Genomic DNA, 20,418 nt, shown 5'->3' with positions numbered 1-20,418 from the left:
ACAACTGAAGGGCAAGTGCTACACACATTTAATGCAGAAGCCAAGGATGCTGCTAAACATCGACAATGCACAATAAAGAATTATCCAGTACAACGTCAATAGTGCTGAAGTTGAGAAATCCTACGCGATATATGATCCACCCCACCCCCTCTTAAACTCATCTTCTACTATTCCCCTTATTCACTATAGTGCAACTATACTAGGCCCATTAACTATTCCTAGAATACAACTGGCATATGCCCTTTTTTGAACCGGCTGTTCCCTCTGCCCAGAATGCTCTTCTGTATCTGTACTGCTCACTCCCTCAACTCTTCCAGGTCTTCACTTTCTATTGCTTCTTAGATATATGCAAATTATCTTTGATTTTCAATATCTTCTGGTAACAACTTATCATTCTGACCTTAAGACTTCTCAGCAAAAACCATTTGCATTTGCTTTAGTCAGCCAGTCTTCTACATATCTCGGAAGCACAATGCACTCAGCTAGAACTTTGTACTTTCCCGCATCTGGAATGCTCTCCCCTTTTTCGTTTGCTTTTTATAAAAGAGGTATTATGGAACATGGAGACACTGGAAATACAACTTCCTCCCAAGAAATGGTGCAGAAGAAATCTGTATCTTCCCGTTTTCCCATGCCTTCTACTTCATTTCAGTTGCTGGAGAATACAATGTTAACAGTGGATTATATTGCTGGTGTCATTTGGTAACTACTTACCTCTTATAGCCTAAAGCCTGTAACATTCTTCCTCTAGATAGCCTCACAGCTTGAATCCTCACCTCCCTCAAATCAGCGCTCAAATGTCACCTTCTTAGTGAGTCCTTCCCAGCTACTCTCTTTATAATTCTAACAGATACACACACACACACACCCCTGCCCTGTGTTACTTTGCTTCCTAGCAATGACTACTACCTAACATACAATATATATTACTTATTACTTCTTCATCTTGTTTACTGCCTATTTCATCCCACCAGACTGTACTCTCCACAAGGGCAGGAATATTTGTCCCTTTTGTTCACTATTATATTGCCAGTTCCCAGAACAGTATCTGAATATCTGAACAGTGATTCAATAAATATCTGTTGAATAAAGTCAAATTACATCCCTGAAATTAAGTTCCTTATTCATAAAGTGTACATAATTCAGACTTGAAATGTTGTCAAGCACTGGTCTTTAACCAACAGTAAATTCCAAAATCATTCAGAATACTTTTTCATAACATACACAGCCAGGAACCACTTGCCATAAAATTAAGATTTCAGAGAACTAAAGTATTTCCTGAACAAACATACTTTGAAATAGCTCCCTAGGGGAGTCTAACAATCACCCTCAAATGAGAACCACTGTTAAAACTAAAATTAACAGAAAAACAGTCATAACATCAGTAAAACAATAACCAAAAAAGATACATGCAGCCTGTTCACACACACACACACACACACACACACACACACACACACAGAAATATTGGATGAATAGATAAGAAATCACACACACACACACAGAAATATTGGATGAATAGATAAGAAATCACACACACACACACACACACACACAGAAATATTGGATGAATAGATAAGAAATCACACACACACACACACAGAAATATTGGATGAATAGATAAGAAATCACACACACACACACACACACACACACACACAAATATTGGATGAATAGATAAGAAATCACACACACACACACAGAAATATTGGATGAATAGATAAGAAATCACACACACACACACACACACACACACACACACACACACACACAGAAATATTATTCAGCCTGAAAAAAGAATGGACTATTTCCGTTTGTGACAATATGGATGGACCTTGAGGTCATTACGTTAAGTGAAATAAGCCAAACAGAAAGACAAATACCACCTGATTTCATATATATGTGGAACTTAAACAAAACACAAACAAACAAGATGCTATACTCATAGATACAGAGAACAGATTGGTGGTTGCAAGAGGAAAGAAGTGGTAGAGGCGGATGAAATGGGTAAAGGGAGTCAAAAGGTACAAACTGCCAGCTATAAAGTCACAGGGATGCAATGTACAGCATGGTGACTACAGTTAACAAAACTATATTGTATATTTTAAAGTTGCTAAGAAAATCTTAAAAGTTCTCATTACAAGAAAAAAATATGTAACTATGTATGGTGACAGATAACTAGACTTATTGTGGTGATCATTTTGCAGTGTTTACAAATATTGAATCATTATGTTTTACACCTGCAACTAGTATATGTCAAATTATACATGAATAATAAATAAAGTGCATCTTGTAACAAACCAAATAAGTTATAACATTCGTGATAGAAATATCTGAAGCTGTTTTTGCAACAGTGTACATTAAGAAAATAAACTTCTGGCCCTGTATAATACTATATCTCAGTCTTACATTTAGATATTAAGTCCAACTTTCTGATAAATCCTACTGGAGATCACAGCCTTTTGTCAATTCAAATCTATCTCTTTGATAAAAGTACTACTCCTACTTACTCCAATTTAAAATCCTGGGTTCATTTATATTCATCATTTTTAATTTTCTACTCACTACTAGTCAGCCTGCAAGTTTTGCTAATTTTCTCTAGAAACAACTTAATATTTATTTAAATTAGTATTGTCTCCTCCCAAGTTCTGGGTCTTAAAATCCTTACACCTAAGTTTATGAAAAAGCTTTGTATCTAATTTTACAGTTTTTCAATCTAACCTAAATGTAAATGCAAATTAAGCTTTCATTGGTAATTTTATGTCATTCTCCAGCTCAAAAATATACTCCTCAGCATTCAAAGTATAATGACTACTTCCTGTATGTTGAGTCTTTTTAGCCTACTTCAAAGTTTCTCAGAACTTGACTGGCTGGTAATTATTCCCATAAAATGATATAGTATTCTTTATTTGCTAAAGTACATTTGCTTCAGTTCTATTTTGTAAACATACTATATTCTGTATAACAGATGAATTTTACATTTCTCTGGCAATCAGGATATTTAACTCCTCTTCTGAGGCCCTTCATATAATGCCTTTTTTTAACCTCTTCGAATTGTTCTATATTCTTTTTTCTGCTATCATCCTGTCCGGCAAAGCCTTAACTTTAATAACTACCAAAATACCATCCAAATGCATTCTGCATACCTCTTATGCTCAATGCAGTCACACCCAAACATCATGCTTATGTCAATAATCAGGCTTCTTCCTGTGCTCCTCTAAGACAGATCTTTATATACTAAAACATTTGGACACATTAAAACAAATGACCTCAAAAACAAGGTCAAAATGCATTAAAATAGAAGCAATATTGAACCAAGCCAATAATCCACTTAATCCACTTTACTCAATATGAAAGCCTCTATTTCAACAACAGTAACTCAGCTAGTTTTCTTGTAACTCATCACTTAGAATGTAGTTAGGGTCCTTTGGAATAAATTAAAGGAGTCATAATTCCAATAAAACAAAGAGCCAAACTTATCTGAATAGCCCTAATTTACTCTGATCCCACATTCCCTAATTCCTGTATTACATATAGTTTAACACTTAGAAGTGAAACATTAATAGACAAAACAATGACTGCTGGCTTTTTACATTGTTACTTTATGTGTTCAAAGAAAAACTGAAATGTATTCCTTTAATGTAGTTAAGAGCAAACGAAAGAGGATACTCACCATTAAAGCCCTGGTAAGTATTTCTGCAAGCAGAGTGTGTATAATCTATGAAGACACATTTAACAGAAAGGAATTAGTGCAATATTAGCAAAAATCTGAAATTATACACGCATCTATTCAAAACAAACACATATTTTTAAATGCCATTAACTTAATTATCTGTAAAAATAGGTATATACAATTATGAATATTTCATCTGGGATAACATACATCTCTTTCTTGTCACTATCTCCCCAAATAGCAGGTTTTTCATTGAAATTATGGTAACATAAAAATCAATTTATAACACCTGATATATAATAAAAGCCGAAAGAGGAGCTCCAGTACTGGTTTATATGGAATGACAACAAGAAAGGCAGACAGATTAAATTATGTATCAACTAATGCAAAAAGCAGAGACATCTGAAAATTGATATTATGTGATATATAATTATTTCAAAGTTGATATTGCTTTATCACTTAATTTGCTTTATAAAGATCTCAAGATCTTACTTGAGAAATGCTTATGGCTGTATTGGTGTGTGCTATGTATATCTAGGATGTGTTATCACGGAAAAACATTATTGGCAATTTTCCTGTCAAAACTAATTTGGCAATTGTTAAATCCTTTAGTTAATTTTACTAATAAATACTGAAAGAAAGGAATTTAATTTGGATACAACAGAATCCAGCTATAATACACAGGATTAGATTAAGATACACAGTTTGTCAAATATAGTGGTACGGGTGAGGAGGGAGCAGGAGAGAGGAGGTATTTTATCACTGACATGGTTTACAATTTTATCACTGACACTGTTTAGAATTGTAGGCACATGATGATAATAAAAAGCAGACAATGTTTTATTACTGTTTTTCAATTCTCTACAGAAAATGGATTCCCTTATGAGGAAAAGGGACCATTCTCATGATGGCTCCCTTCCCCTACTTGAGTAGCTTCTGCTAGACTTTGAGCATTGGTACTGTCATCAAACTTTGGCAAGAAAACACAGGAGTATTTTTTAAATTTCATTCCCAATTCTGGCCCTTCAAATAAACAAAATTTAACAGTATCCACATCAAAATGAGTCAAATTCCAACTAAAACAAACAAAAACACCAGAGTGTGCTTCTGTTAATAACTTCCTATTTCAAAGTAACTTAAAAGTGTCCACAAAAGAATATTTCAATCCACCTTCACACACTTAGATTTGGCAGCCTTAACTCTTTGTGATACAAAATCAAATCAAAGCTCAATAGTTCATTAAGTCAGACTAACATGCTGAGATCATTTACATGATGAAATCACTCCACATTTAATATTAAAGATAATTTTCTGGTTGGCTTAGAAGCTCACAACTAGTCAGTTTTTAACTGAACTGGTTTTATTTAGAAATGTTTGGTTACTCAGGATGAAATCCAGTTTAATCATTCATGCCCTTATTTAACGTATCTTGGCACAAATTCCTATAAAAGTTGGTTTATATGGAATTATAAGACAAATTTGAAGAAATTTGAAGACAAGGTGAAGACCAAATTAATTTTACTTTGTGACCCTGTGAAAATGGTGTAAAGAACTGGTGTGAGAGACGACTGAAAGTATTGCTAAAATGCAGTTTATCTAAACAGTAAACCCACCCAGGCATCTGTGTATAGGTCTTAATTTGAAGGGCATGCGATACTGCGCCAGAATTCTGATAATTTAAGTCCCATTCATACACAATCCGAAGAAAAATGCTTGGGTTCACATAAGTATTTCTAATTAGGAATTAACGGTCAGGTCATTTGGGTGGATAAACACCCTAGTTTTCCAACCAAAAATATATTACTTTCCATTCTGTATAGACATCTACCCATACTTAGCGCTTACACACGCCCTTTAAACTCAACTTAAACGGAGACAACCAGGAACATCGTTGTGAACAAGTCTCTGAAAACTGTACCTGGCGAGAAGGAAGGAGGGACTGAGGCTTTGCCAAAAGGACGAGCTGGGTCGCCGCCCCGTGGGGCGAGGGCGAGGCCAGGCGGCGGAGGCCCCACCTGCCCCTTTGCCCGAGACGGGGAGCTGGAAGCGCCGGGGCGATTTCCACGCACCGGGCCGGCGCTAGTCCAGGGCCCGAGAAGGGAGGCCGCCGAGGGCCGGGCGCGTCCTCCTCCGCACCGGGCCGGCACGGAACGCCAGGTCCCGAGCGCCGGGATCCGGGCGGCGGGCCCCCAGAGGCTGACTACGAGCGCCGGGCCCGCGGCGGGCGGGCGGGCGGGCGGCCTTCGGGCCCACAGAACAAAGCCCGCAACGGCCATCTTGAGACGGTAAACAGACCCCCAGGGCGGCCACCCCGCCTCCCGCTAGCCGCGGCACCCGGCCAGAGGCTGCGCTTACCGTCCTCGAAGTCCATGTTGAAGGCTCTGGCCCACGGCTCGGCGACGCTGGGCTGAGCTGTGGCCGGAGGAGAGCGCCGCGACGCGCGGCTCCACACCGCCAGTCCTCGAGACCAAGAGCTGCGCTGCCGGCCCGGGAGCCGCAGGCCACGGTGAGGCTGGGGGGCGGAGCCGGCCGGCGCTCGGCCGCCGCAGCGCGGCCTGCGATTGGCTGGCGCGGGTTGGTGGGCGGGCCCTCGAGTGGGGGCGCGAAGCAGGTCCGCTGTCAAGCTCGCGGGTGCTGACCCTTCTGGAGTGTCCGTGGAGGAAGGAAGGTGAAGAAAGAAAGGAGTGCCGAGACTGGCTGGGGTTGCTGGAAAGCCAGCTGCGTCTCCTGGAAAGGCTGGCTGCGGCCCGCCATTTTTGATCCTGGCAAGAGCGAAAGGATCTGGTTGGAATACCTTCCTCCTGGCCAAGCTAATAAACCACGTGCCGACCTTCTGCTTTTTATTGGCCGATGATAACTGATCAGAAAATCAAAATACTTAGGGACTTCTGCCCTGTAAACGCCAAAGTCCCAGAAGTTTTTCCGAACTCTGTGAGCAGAGGAGAACCGATTGCTAAAAAGGACACAATTATGGGAGTGATCCAAGACAGGCTATTATCAAGTTCCAGACTTTGAGGTGCGAAATAAAAACGTTGTAAAAGTTCACAAAGAAGATTTGTGGCAGAAGTCGTCCAAAACTTGCAGGACCACGCCCTCCCCCTCAACCCCCCAACCCCGAAATTGGCTTTGTATTATTGCCTCTTTGGAAATAGTGTTGGGGACAGTGGGCAAAGTTATTGACTCGCAGGGCAATATGGAAAAAGACAACTAACTGGTTGGTCATCCTGACCCTGGAGCATTTTGATCTCTAGGATTTTTTTTTAAACTTTTTTTTCATAGAACAAATGATGTCAGTAACAAGCTGATCATAGGATAGGAAATCATGAATCAAACCATTTGCTCCTCCTTAGGGTCCAGCCAGTTGCTGGAACCAAGTTCCAAGAAGGCAGCCTCTGGAAATACAACTGGAGGAAAAACTCACAATATGCTGTGTGCATTATTATAGCCCCAGATCTGGGCAGGGCATTGTTTCTTCCTCATCACTTTCCTTCTCCACCTGACTGAGTCACCCAATTCTCCACCCTGTTCTTGTTTACTCCTTTTTTTTTCCTCCTATACATGTTGTCTGTTCACCTGAGCTGAGCATGTTGAAAACTGAACTCATAATTTCCTTCCTCAAACCTGCTCATCCTCCTTTATTCTTTCATGTCTGTTAGTGCCATCATGAGCAACCACTCACTAATCCCAGCCAGGAGCCAGCGACTCATCCTGTGAAGACTCAAACTTCTCCCACCCTCCCACCCCCAATACATACTGAAGTCTTTCAACTGCCAGGCTCCTCAGGGCTGCAGTGCTCTAAACACAAATCTGAACATGTCATCATGCATCTCTATCATGAATTAGATCAAGGCATACCTCCTTAGGATCTAAGGATCCCGCCTTAGAGTGGAGTAGGATCCCGCCACTGCCTAACCTGCCATCTTCCTACATTTCTCCCTCTTCCCCTCTCCTTTTGGTTCAGCAATTTTAAGCTACTTGCAGTTCCCTCTTTTTTTCATGCCACCGAACTTTTGCTTATGTCTTTCTCTCTGCTGGAACACCACCTTATTAACACTACTCATCCTCAAAACACAGCAAAGGATTTACTTCCTCTAAAAAACACTTCCACATCCCACCCCCACCTCTAGGCCAGCAATTCTGAAATAGCAATTGTGTGTATGATTTACCTAGGGATCTCATTAAAACTCAGACTCACATTCAGTCAGAGTCTGGGTTGCAGTGAGAGTCTGTATTTCTCGTGAGTTTCCAGGAGATGCTGCTGCCGGTAGGAAAAATACACCTGAGTAGCAAGGTCCTGGGCTCATTGAAAGGTCCTCCTCTGAGTTCCCCAGGCTGACCTTTGTATATCAGTGTCACCCCTGCATGAAATACTCTGGCTTTTTGTCTCCCCATGTTAAAAGCCCTTGGCGATTATAGAACCAAGTCTTTTTTTTTTTATAAGTACCACACACATATGTTACCAAGTAAAACTGAGCTCTCCTTGATGTTTTTTAAGTCTTCCTTTTATCTTGTCCTCAGGGCAAAGGAAAGATTTGGTAACCTGAGGTCTTCAGGTCTTGGCATGAGTAGAAGGAAACAAATACTGGGTCACTATTTATATTTGTGTGTCATGTGCACACACACACACACACTTCTTTTTCCCCTGAAAATGAAAACTGCCAGACAAGGAACTCCTAACTCTGGAAGAAACCTGGCCTCAGTGCCTTTGGTGCCAGATACACAGGTCTCTTAGCCCCTTCCTTCCTCTTTCCCAAATAGTAGGTGTTCTTACAGATGCAGGTACCAACACCTTAAGTCCATCAAGCCATCCCCTAGTTCATTTATTGAACAAGTATTGATTGAGCACCAATTCTGTGCCAAATATCATTTTCTTATTTCACTGTTATCTCTTTCCTGTTATACCCTCAGAATGTAGCCAGGCTTCCTGGCCTGGCTTCCAGCCACTTTGTTAGGCTCATATTTCTACCCTGAAGGGCAATGTTCTGGACCAAGTCTTAAGCCTTTCATCTTTGATATATTTCACAGTAGGAGGCAGGTTAAGAAATGCCCAACCAGCAAAGTCTATTTGAAAATAAGAGAATGAGGTTTTTTAAGTGCACAGGCTAAAAGGATGTGTGGGCTGAGGACAAAAGGAAGATGCCAGGAACAGGAGGAAATGAGAGGCCCCACCTAAGCCCTGGTCCTCAGGGAGCTGTGAGAGCAGCCCTGCCATCCCACTCCCCAGAACTTTAGAAGAGCTAGGTGAGCGGATTCCCAGGGACCTTTGTTCTTCATCTCCTAACCCTCTGCCCACAGACCTTCTACCCAAACAACACAAGACCATCTGCCCTTCCCCAAACAGGCTGAGCATTTTCACATCTCTGTGCCTTTGCTCGTCTTGTTCTTGCTGCTTCTGTTGTGTTTCCTCTCTTCCTCTGCTGTTCTTCAAGGTTCAATATTCGTGTTGCTTCTTTTTAAAACTTTTCCCTAAGCTCACAGTCAAAATCCCCTTCCCTCTATGTTATCTTAATTACAGTTACCACATTTCCATTCTTGTTGTAATTAATGAGTTAGTTAATTATATCCTTGTCAAACTCTTCGTTCTTACCTTACGGGTGTGGAGACCCTTCTTTGTACACCTTCCTATGGCTTGTATGGAGCACATTGTCACTATATATTAAGGGGGGGAGAGAAGTACAAACCCCCACTGAAGAAAAGCCTAAATCAGACCAAAATTGGGTGCCCAGAGCTTCATCTGCACAAAACCACAACATCCTACAATTATTTTGAAGCGTAAGTGCTCTACTGAGCAACTATTGTGTCCCAGGAATGTTGATGGACATTTTACACGCCTGACTTCTAATTCTTACAAAAAGGCGGGTCATATCCTTTCCAAATGAAGAAAAGTAAAAAGAAAGTTAAGTTATTCATGAAGACCACACACCAGCAATTGCTGGTTCCATATTCATGATAAATATTGTATAGTCATGCTTAGGTCTGTTGATGTGTAGGGCCAAACTTGTAGGCCTAATATTAGCATCAGGGTCTTCAAATTTATAAAAAGCTGGGGGGCTTTGCTAATCTTTGCTAATCATCTTGCATACTCGCATACAAAGAGACTACATACTAAAATAAGTGATCATGAATACTTCAGAGATTCCCCACTTCGTTCTGTGCTTTAGACGTTCCTTGGACTAGAAAAAATTGATTAATTCATATGCATTTCCTTCCCCAAAAGCAAAGTAAAGTTCCAAAGGCAAAAGTGCTATAAAAATGTAATAGTTACTTTTGTTTCATAGGTATGATGCTGGGGTTCTTGTTTGCGGAGCCAAAGAATGAGCTTCACAAACAGTCAAGGTAGGAGAGCGAGGTACAGGCTTTTATTTAGAGATACAGTGAAAGGACAGAGCTTCCGGCTCACGCCAGGAGGGGACAAGAGAGTCCGTAGTGGTGCGTTGTCCAGGGGGTTTTATAGGCAGCTGAGGATTTTTCGAGAACATGAAAAAAACTTAGGGGTGTGGACTTGTTAAGTGGTCTCTGAATATTTAGAATTAACTTAACACAAGCAACCTCCTCTGATGATTTCTCCCTGAGATACCAACATCTTGGTCTGGGAGCGTATGAAACAAGGCCACCTGCTCAGCCCCCAAGGTGGGCCAGGGTATTGTTTGCTAAAGAGTAAGTTAAGAAGTTATAACGTCTTAACTTCTTGGGTATTAAAATGCAATCTTATCTTTAAGGTGGAATCCTTCCTGCCTTTTACTGTGTTGTTTATGCCTGGGCTTACTTGCTAAATTAGTTGCCCAGTTTGCAAAATCACTTCTTCAGATCTGAAGGAGGAAGACAGCACATAGGCCTGGGCCTTTTAGTATGCTAAAGAGAACCTTACACATGATTATAAATGATTAGCATAATAAAACATGTGCTACTCTTCTTTATCTGGGAACATTAACTGATTTTACTGAAGAATGATTCTAGAGCTCAATGTTTAACATAGAGTTTTAGCAGGGGGGATTTCCTTGCATGTAGTTACATTGCTCTGACTGCAAATATCCCGCCCTGCCCCCTCCGGAGGCCCTTACCCTTCTCTGACTACATCCACGGTCCCTGTCTCAGGTACATATTATATTAAGTATACATTTCAAAAAGTGAGACTTATTCCCTTATAAGGGGCTCAATTAAACCTCTGGATTATTGCCACTCATTTTATCGTATGAATCTGTTACAGTCCATCATAAGTTTTAGTTTCCTACATAAACTGAGAGCAAACTGTGACATCTGTCAACCCCACTGATTGTCAGAACTGATCTGGTGGATCAGCCCTGCTGGAAAGGTATGCTCTTTCTTGCTGACCCTGCCACCTGTGTATCTCCCTAAGCCGCACACTTTACTGAAAAGGATGTGTTTCCTAGATAGAGAAGGACACGGATCTACAAGGAGTCAAGTTCTTCTGCTGGAATATCACAAGGCCTATGAAGTAGAATACACATCAAATCCCTCATTTAGTGTCTACCCAACACGCAGTTTACAAACAGAAAAATCCACAATCCCAGAAGAGCCAGCAGAGGGCACCACACACCAAATATAGCCAAGATTTGACTACAGAAATTGAGCACATGTTCCAGTTCCTGCTGGTCTGACATGTGCTAAATGAACACAGAGTAGAGAATATTCCTATGGGCTTGTGCTTTACAGGGTCCTGAATTTCTATTTGGGTTCAATTGTGGATATAAATTGCCCTGTTTGCCTCATTTTACTAGATTTTGTTTTCAGAGGTGACTTTTAAAACCTGGAACAATGGAAAATGTTTATTATAATGGTGAATTTGAAAAGCAAAACTCAAAATTGTATATGGAATCTGATAACAGCAATGTCAATATTTTTTAAAGACAAAGCATACAGATAAAATGGTAATAAAATTCTAAAACGTAAACAGTGATTCTTGTTTGTGATGACACTTTATATACATTTAGGCATTGCACATTTACTCTTTTGTATTCTGCAAATTTCTTGAGCATTTTCATAACATAAAATATATATTTAATACAAAACAAGATGTAATATTTATTAACAATTAGTGTTGATACAAAGTTATCCTTAGCCACATAAGTGTATTTTATTATCTTTGTAGATATAGCTACTGCTGAGGGAATCATCTATTGACCATTTTAATCAGCGGTTCTCAAGCCTGGCTCTAAAATCATCCGGGGCTCTTTTAGTAAGTGCCAGTATTCAGGCCTCACTTTGGAGATCCTGATTTAATGATGAACCTAAAACTGACCAATGTTGATTTTCAAGACACTTACAAGAGATGCTACCTGGAATAAGTTTTCTGTTTCAGCAACTTGTACTTCTTGAGAAAATGTTGCATCTTGAAAAAGAACTTTAGAGATTGAATAGCCACCCATAAACCAATCAATGTCCATGTGTGGGAAATGGTGTAACAACTACACCCTGAATCAGTGCTGGTACAGACACATATATGTCTCACAGTTCTGAAAGCTGGCTTTGTTCCAATATTCCCTCTAACTACCCTGCAGCCCTTGGGAGGTAATTAGCTAATGACAGTAAAGGGCTTTTAAACTGAAACATGTTTTATAAATGCTAAACACAGTAAACACACAGAGGATTTCCACTGACTGCCAATACTTTTCAACCAGAGATGGTTGATGCATCTTTTGGCCAATTTCTCTCTTGCAACTGAAATCTTCCTAATCCTTATTCCAAGAGAAACAAAAGGAGTTGTTGTTTTTTTTTTAATGCCTTTCCTACAAATCAAAGACCTAAGAAGATTATTCCTTTACTCTCTCAGAAGTGAGGTTCCTGCCTCAACAAAACAGCCCATGGTAGTACAGTTTGTGTGAAGGAAGTTTAGGTGTTGGCTGGTTTGCTAGACTCACTGATGGCAGGTTCTACACAAAAGGGATCATACTAGGTGGTCCAGGATGACTCCAGGCACCATCAAACACATCATCTTTGGTTAAAGCAAATGATTTGTGCTCATGGTAATAAATCAAATAGTATAAAAGAACTTCCAATGAAAGGCAACAGCCTTTCCTTTTCTCCTTGCTTAATTCCAGTACCCACTACCAAAGGAAAATTGGTTTTATGTGGGGTGAGACCATTTAGTGTTTATTTCCACTTAACTCATTGTATCTCTCTTCTTGGATTACCAACTGCAGCCAATATCAGTTGATTCCACAGTATAAAAATAAGCATGTATCTCACACTACCCTGTTCTTTCCAATGTTTAATAGCAATGATAGTGTTTTATTTCCTCTATTGGAACCAAACTTCAATGTTTTTCGATAAGGACTCAAATTTCTACTTCTTTTTAACAGTATCTGTGGATTTCCTATTCTATAAAATGAAGGGATTGACTCCCCTTTCCATTCTTCCACTTTTTTCTCTCCCTTTCATTTTTGTCAGCAACATTTTACCACCACAAAACTGTTAATATATTCATTCTCTACTGCTACCATAAAAAATTCTTTCCTACTTTATAAGTTGACTTTAGAAATTAAAAGGTTATATACTTCCTTCTGTACAATATGAAAAGGTGGAGGCAGGAGTGACTTCACATTGGAGAAATCTGACAAACACCACCTCAACCAGATTATCAAGGTCGGGAAGAGGGCTAAGTCATGTTGATTGTATGTACACTTGATTTGCTTTGACAAAAATGGCACTTGCCCTCTGTGGTCTTCCCTGCAAAACCTATAACCCCAATATAATCATAAGAAACACATCAGACAAATGGCAAATGCCTACGAAACACCAGACCAGTACTCCTCATATCCGTCAAGGTCACCAAAAACAATGAAAGTCTAAGAAACTGTTACAGCCAAGAAGAGTCTAAGGTGTCAGGATGACTAAATGTCATGTGGTCTTGGGATAAAAGAAGACATTAGGTAGGAACTATAGAAAGCTGATAAAGTGTGGGCTTCAGTTAATAATAATGTATCGATACTCATTCATTAATTATAACAAATGGACAATACTTATGTAAGATAATAATAATAGGGGAACTCTCTGTATTACCTTTACAATTTTTTCTATAAATCCAAAACTTCTAAAAATTAAGTTTATTCGTATATAAAAATAATGGCAATAAGCCAATATACTGCATATGCTTTATTATGAACAATATAAATATTTTTCAATGTTAATATGCTAAAGGTGACATTTTCCATGCATTCAGTGTCATAATCCCTGAGACTCTCAAATGAGGCTTTTTTTTAGCATCAGAATCAAATGAATTACTGTTTCTTACACTCTGTTAACTGCTTATATTCAGGCCTGGCTGTTGTTTGCTTCATGTGTGGTCTGTGACTTTATTGTTCAGAATTTATTTTTTCTCAATTTCCTAGTTGTCATTTTATCTTGTGTATTCTAGTCTGTGGCATTATCTACCCAGTTCAACCATTAACCCTCCCCTTTCACTTTTCCTTTAGAAATTTGTTGAAATCTCTAGCCTTTCCTATCATATCCTTTTTTTTTTTTTTTTTTGCACCTGCTTACTTTTCTTCAGCAGAGTCAAGGGGGAAGGTAAGTGCAGATAAGTGCACCTTACTGCCTTGAAAGAGAAGCTTAATTCACTTTTCATACAGCCTCCTCCTCCTCCTCACTAAGAATGCACCAGCTGAGATCTGGCTCTAAGGAAAACCACATGGAGTCATACTCCGATAGGTCGTTCTTGAGGAGAAGTAAATAGTGCATTTAACCAATGGCCTTCCTTGCCACCACGTATCTCTAGTAGCATATTATTCTCTTACTTAGTTTGGATCCAATTCTCTTACTTATTTTTAAAGAAACACATGATTGTAGGAAAATGAGTTGCTCTGAAAGAAAGGCACCTGGATCTTTTCTAACAGACCCCACAAAAGCACAGGCTGCTTTGCATTGCTGTGGATGAAGCAGATGGTGCTACAGGAATCTCAGTCATGATGTGAGGTCCTGAAAGGCTTTTGGAGCGCGTCTAGCTCTAATCTAAATCCCTGACTCCTCAGATGAGCGCAAGCAGCCTTAATGAGGTGAAGGTTCTTATCCAAGGTCACTCAGCTGATAAGTGCAAGCAGTAAGACTGGAAAATGAGTAGGCTAGCTCGAGGAGCTTTCTGACACACACCTCACCCTGAGTCTTGAATAGCTATTTTCCTCTTGCTTCTCTACAAGCTCTTCCCCTCCAACCACATCCTTTCCAGGAACTCTAAAAAAGAAGGAAAGAAAGAAAGGCAGGATGGAGTAGGAGAAGAGAACTGTGGTTGGGAAGGAGTCTGTCCCTGTTTTTTCCAGGAAGCTACTTGCTTTGGCTGGGATCAGTGAACAGAACTTACTCTGAGGACATAACTCTTCTCCCTTCACCCACTCCCTTACCTGCCTGGGAGAGGGAGACCTCAGACAGCATGGTCTGGCTCTAGTTATTCTGACAAAATATGTGGCCAAGCCCTAGGAATCAGCGATGGCTCCCCCAGCAGGTAGTAGATGTGCCTAATATACCATCCTCTAGTACAGACTTAGAGTCTCTCCAGTTTTCTTATCACTTAAATATTCCCAGTGATACAAATTACTAAGGGAAGAAAGTCATAATCTTATGTTTAGTTCAGTAATTGATATGAGGCAAAAGAAATTTTTTTCCATACCCTTTAATATCTTTGTTGTTTTTTCCTTCAGGAAACTTAAGAGGAGGAAGAAAAATGTTCACAGTAAATTTGACTGTTTATTTAATTTTTAAAACACAGAGTAATGAGGAAAAGGTCCTACATTGTGTCCTGCAGTTGTCTTCTGTTACCCTACTCAGACATGTTCCCCTAGAGCAACTGGTAGTGTACCTCTGGGGGGATGTAAATGGAGAACCTAATAACAAAGCCATATTCCACCATCAAAAACCACAGTACTAATATACTATCACCATCCTGCGATTCCCATGTGGCCAGTGCCCGGTGCCTTCCCAGGAGTCAGCTCTGAGCTCCTCTGAAGCCTCACCTCTGCATGCCCCCACTACTTCTCTTTACTTTAACTGAAAATGACATAAGGCAGCTGCAACTCAGCCAGATGTCTTAGTGATGAGGGACAGCCCTCATCTCCTTGGCAAGTTCTCTCCATCCTTCAAAAGTCTTGTCTTTTGAGCTATACCTTGCCAGAGAGTTAGAAAGTTCATACTATAATCTTCTAATTTTTTACTTAAGTATATCGGCAAATGTGAGTTCAAAAATAAAGTCCCCATTTAATTTTTCTTTTCCTCTTTTAAAAATGTATTTGCTGGAAGCACCCTAAATGTCCATCAGTAGATGACTGGATAAAGAAGATGTGGTACATATACACAATGGAATATTACGCAGCCATAAGAAAAAAACAGATCCTACCATTCGCAACAACATGGATGGAGCTAGAGGGTATTATGCTCAGTGAAATAAGCCAGGTGGAGAAAGACAAGTACCAAGTGATTTCACTCATATGTGGAGTATAAGAACAAAGGAAAACTGAAGGAACAAAACAGCAGCAGAATCACAGAACCCAAGAATGGACTAATAGTTACCAAAGGGAAAGCGACTGGGAACAATGGGTGGGAAGGGAGGGGTAAGGGCGGGGAAAAAGAAAGAGGGCATTACGATTAGCATGTATAGTGCGTGGGGGGCATGGGGAGGGCTGTGCCACACAGAGAAGACAAGTAGTGGTTTTACAGCATCTTACTACGCAGATGGACAGTGACTGTGAAGGGGTATGTGGGGGGGACTTGGTGAAGGGGGGAACCTAGTAAACATAATGTTCTTTCTATAATTGTAGATTAATGATACCAAAATAAAAAAAAATTTTTTAATGTATTTGCTAGGAAAACTATTAATGTTATGTAAGATTGGCATGCCCTTTTTTTTAATTAAAGTATCATTGATATACAATCTTATGAAAGTTTCACATGAGCAACATTGTGGTAATTACATTTATCCATATTATCAAGTACCTCCACATACGCCATTACAGTCACTGTCCATCAGCATAGTGAGATGCTATAAAGTCACTACTTGTGTTCTCTGTGCTATACTGCCTTCCCCAAGCTCCACCTAAATTATGTGTGCTAATCATAATGCCCCTTTATCCCCTTCTCCCTCTCTTTCTGCCCCTCCTCCCCACCACCTTACCCTTTGGTAACCGCTTGTCCCTTCTTGGAGTCTGTGTGTCTGCTGCTGTTGTGTACCTTCAGTTTTTGCTTTGTTGTTATACTCCACAAATGAGTGAAATGATATGGCACTTGTCTTTCTCCACCTGGCTTATTTCACTTTAATAATACCATCTAGCTCCATCCATGTTGCTGCAAATGGTAGGATTTGTTTTATTCTTACGGCTGAATAATATTCCATTCTGTATATGTACTACCTCTTCTTTATCCATTCATCTATTGATGGACACCTAGGTTGTTTCCATGTCTTGGCTATTACAAATAGTGCTGCAATAAACATAGGGATGCATATGTCCTTTTGAATCTTTTTTTGTTTTCTGTTTTCTTTGGGTAAATTCCTAGGAGTGGAATTCCTGGGTCAAATGGTATTTCTATTTTTATGTTTTTGAGGAACCTCCATACTGCTTTCCACAATGGTTGAACATTCCCATCAGCAGTATAGAAGGGTTCCCCTTTCTCCACATCCTCCCCAACATTTGTTGTTGTTTGTCTTTTGGATGTTGACCATCCTAACTAGTGTGAGGTGATATCTCATTGTGGTTTTAATTTGCATTTCCCAAGCAATATGGAGCATCCTTTCATGTGCCTGTTGGCCATCTGAATTTCCCCTTTGGAGAAGTGCCTGTTCAGATCTTCTGTTCACTTTTTGATTGGGTTATTTGCTTTTTGGTTGTTGAGGTGCATGAGCTGTTTATATATTTTGGATGTCAACCCTTTATCAGATCTGTCATTTATGAATATATTCTCCCATACTGTAGGATGCCTTTTTGTTCTCTTGGTGGTGTCCTTTGCTGTACAGAAGCTTTTCAGCTTGATATAGTCCCACTTGTTCATTTTTGCTTTTGTGTCCCTTGCTCAGGGTGATATGTTCATGAAGAAGTCACTCATGTTTATGTCCAAGAGATTTTTGCCTATGTTTTTTTCTAAGAGTTTTATGGTTTCATGACTTACATTCAGGTCTTTGATCCATTTCAAATTTACTTTTCTGTATGGGGTTAGACAATGATCCAGTTTCATTCTCTTACATGTAGCTGTCCAGTTTTGCCAACACCAGCTGTTGAAGAGCCTGTCATTTCCCCATTGTATGTCCATGGCTCCTTTATCATATATTAATTGGCCATATATGTGTGTGGGTTTATGTCAGGATTCTCTGTTCTATTCCATTGATCTATGGGTCTGTTCTTGTGCCAGTACCAAATTGTCTTGATTAGTGTAGAAGTCCCCATCTTAAAACAATTCTTTTTGAGGATGAAATGATTTGAAAATCTAAAAATGGTTTAACCTGAAAGCCAACCAATGCTTAAATAAGGATGATGGTGCAGCCATATTAAAAAATCAGGAACATATGTAAAAAAAAAAAAAAAAATCAGGAACATATGGTTGAGATGCAATATCCAGTCATTAGAGCACTAGTACTAACATGTTCCATATCAAATGTTAAATATGAGTGTTAAAAACATTGGGGGACATGTTGGGAAATCAAAATATGAATAGGGTAGTAATTTCAGGGTGCAACAATTTAGTACATTGCTAAATTACATTGTGTGATTGACCTATAATACATTTATTTTAATGCACCAAAGGAAACTCACAGAATGAGTGAAGTCAAAAATATAGGCAAATATACATCTGGGACTTGGGTCCTAGATCTACAGTAAGTTGAGTGAACTTGAACAGTTTCTTTATCTATAAATGGGATAAAATGGTGACCAATCAATCATAGGGTCACTGTTGTGAGGATTACATGAAGTAACCCATTTAGCACAGTGCCTGATATCTAGTAAGCATTCAGTATATGTTTTCATATATTACTCTTGACAGAATTTTCTGTATTACTCATTTGGGGAAAAAATATTCTGATACAAATGGTCAATAGAAATCTGATTCCTTTTTCTCTTCATTTCCCAATTAAGTCACTTTTACTTTTAAAAAAAAAGGTTTAAGATGACATTTTAGAATCACTGCATGAGGACACAAAAATATTCTGTCACTCAAGGCAGTATTGGCAAATTCTGTTACCCCAGGCAATAAGAAAAAGGGGTGTTTTGATTAGTCCAATACGCTAATTAACACAAAGTTAGTTTCTTCCAAGGAATTGAAATATTGTATGCACTTAATACAGAATCTACACTAACCACTTTTTAATCTCTTTTTACTTTTATTTTTTGAAGTTTCAAATAATTACTCTTGTCTTTATTAAAATGTAAAACCTTCATTCTTTAGAAAACACATTAAGAAAATGAAAAGGCAAGCCATAGACAGGAAGAAAATAATTTGCAATGCAGATGTGACAAAGGACTTATTTGAGAATATATAAAGAACTCTTACAATGCAGTAATAAGAAGACAACCTAATTTTTTTTAATGGGCAACATATTTCAAAAGACGCATCATAAAATGAGATATGCAAATGGCCAAAAGCTCATGAAAAGATGCTTGACACAATTAGTCATCAGAGAAATACAAATTAAAGCCATATGATATACTATTATGCATCTAATAGAATGGCTAAAATTAGAGAGACAAGTCAAATCTTGGCAAAAATACTGAAACCTTGCTACGTTGCTGGTAGGAATGTAAAATGGTATAATCACTTTGAAAAATAGTTTGGCAGTTTCTTTTAAAGTTCATATCCAACAGCAATGAAAACATGTCTATACAAAATCTTTTACACAAACGTTCATAGCACCTTTATTTATAACAGCCAAACATTTGACACAATCCATATATTTTTCAGTAAGTGAATGGATAAAGAAACGGTGGTACATCCATACAATGGGATAGTACTCAACAATAAAAATAACTACTGATACAAACAACTACAGGGATGAATTTGGAAAACATTATGCTAAGGGAAAGAAGCCAGTTTCAGAAAGGTACATACTATATAATTCCACTTATATGAAGTTCTAGAAAATGTAAACTAATCTATAACAACAGGAAGTAGAGCAACAGTTGCCAGAGGTGGAGGACTGGAAAGCAGCATGAGGAAATGTGGATGATGGAAACTTTCTATAGCTTGATTGTGGTTTCTATTATATGGACAGATACTTTTGTCAAAACTCATGGACCTGTACACTTTCAGTGAGTTCATTTTACTGAATATAAACTATATTTCAATAAAGTTAATTTTAAAAAGAAGCAATAATACAGTTTATTTCTTAAAAATAATCGGGGAATTGCTAAGATGTTATTGAAGAACTAATAAAAAATAGCAAATAACAGGAAGCAACCTAAATATTCATTAACAGATTTTAGTCACATCAGTTATGATGAATCTATACTATAGAACACTGTATAGCCATTAAAAATGTTAGGATAGATATACACATTTGATATGGATGTTTACAACATTTGAAGTAGAAAGATAGGTTACTCGACAGTATATATTATATATTCTTATACTTGTATATATTCTATATACTTATATATATTCTATATATATATGCATGGTATATATTTATATACTTGTGTATATGTATATACATGAAAATTTACAAAGAATCTACACTAGTCTATTGAATGTTTAGCAAGGGGTTCAAGTATGTGATGAAACATTTACAAGAGAATCTTCTCTTTCCCATTTTTCAA

The 20,418-nt window shown here is 38.8% G+C and overlaps 1 protein-coding gene across 2 annotated transcripts in view; it reads right to left on the bottom strand.

Moving 5' to 3' along the window:
- The window catches only part of ZNF326 (zinc finger protein 326), a 76,045-nt gene extending 69,810 nt beyond the window's left edge, over positions 1–6,235 (bottom strand). Inside the window, exons 1-2 of one of the 2 annotated variants that reach the window (XM_057500402.1) lie at positions 6,029–6,235; positions 3,674–3,718 (exon numbers count right to left, since the gene is read on the bottom strand). In XM_057500402.1, coding sequence (XP_057356385.1) covers positions 3,674–3,718; positions 6,029–6,044 — 61 coding nt within the window. In that variant the 5' untranslated portion in view covers positions 6,045–6,235. The remainder of the gene's footprint in view (positions 1–3,673; positions 3,719–6,028) is intronic. The other variant, XM_057500403.1, reaches the window with a different exon arrangement.
- Positions 6,236–20,418: the final 14,183 nt, after the last annotated feature.

Source organism: Manis pentadactyla, chromosome 4 (genome assembly GCF_030020395.1).
Source record: "Manis pentadactyla isolate mManPen7 chromosome 4, mManPen7.hap1, whole genome shotgun sequence".
Classification (NCBI taxonomy): domain Eukaryota; kingdom Metazoa; phylum Chordata; class Mammalia; order Pholidota; family Manidae; genus Manis; species Manis pentadactyla.
The sequence above is the reverse complement of the archived record's forward strand: the minus strand, read 5'-3'. Positions and strand labels throughout refer to the sequence as shown.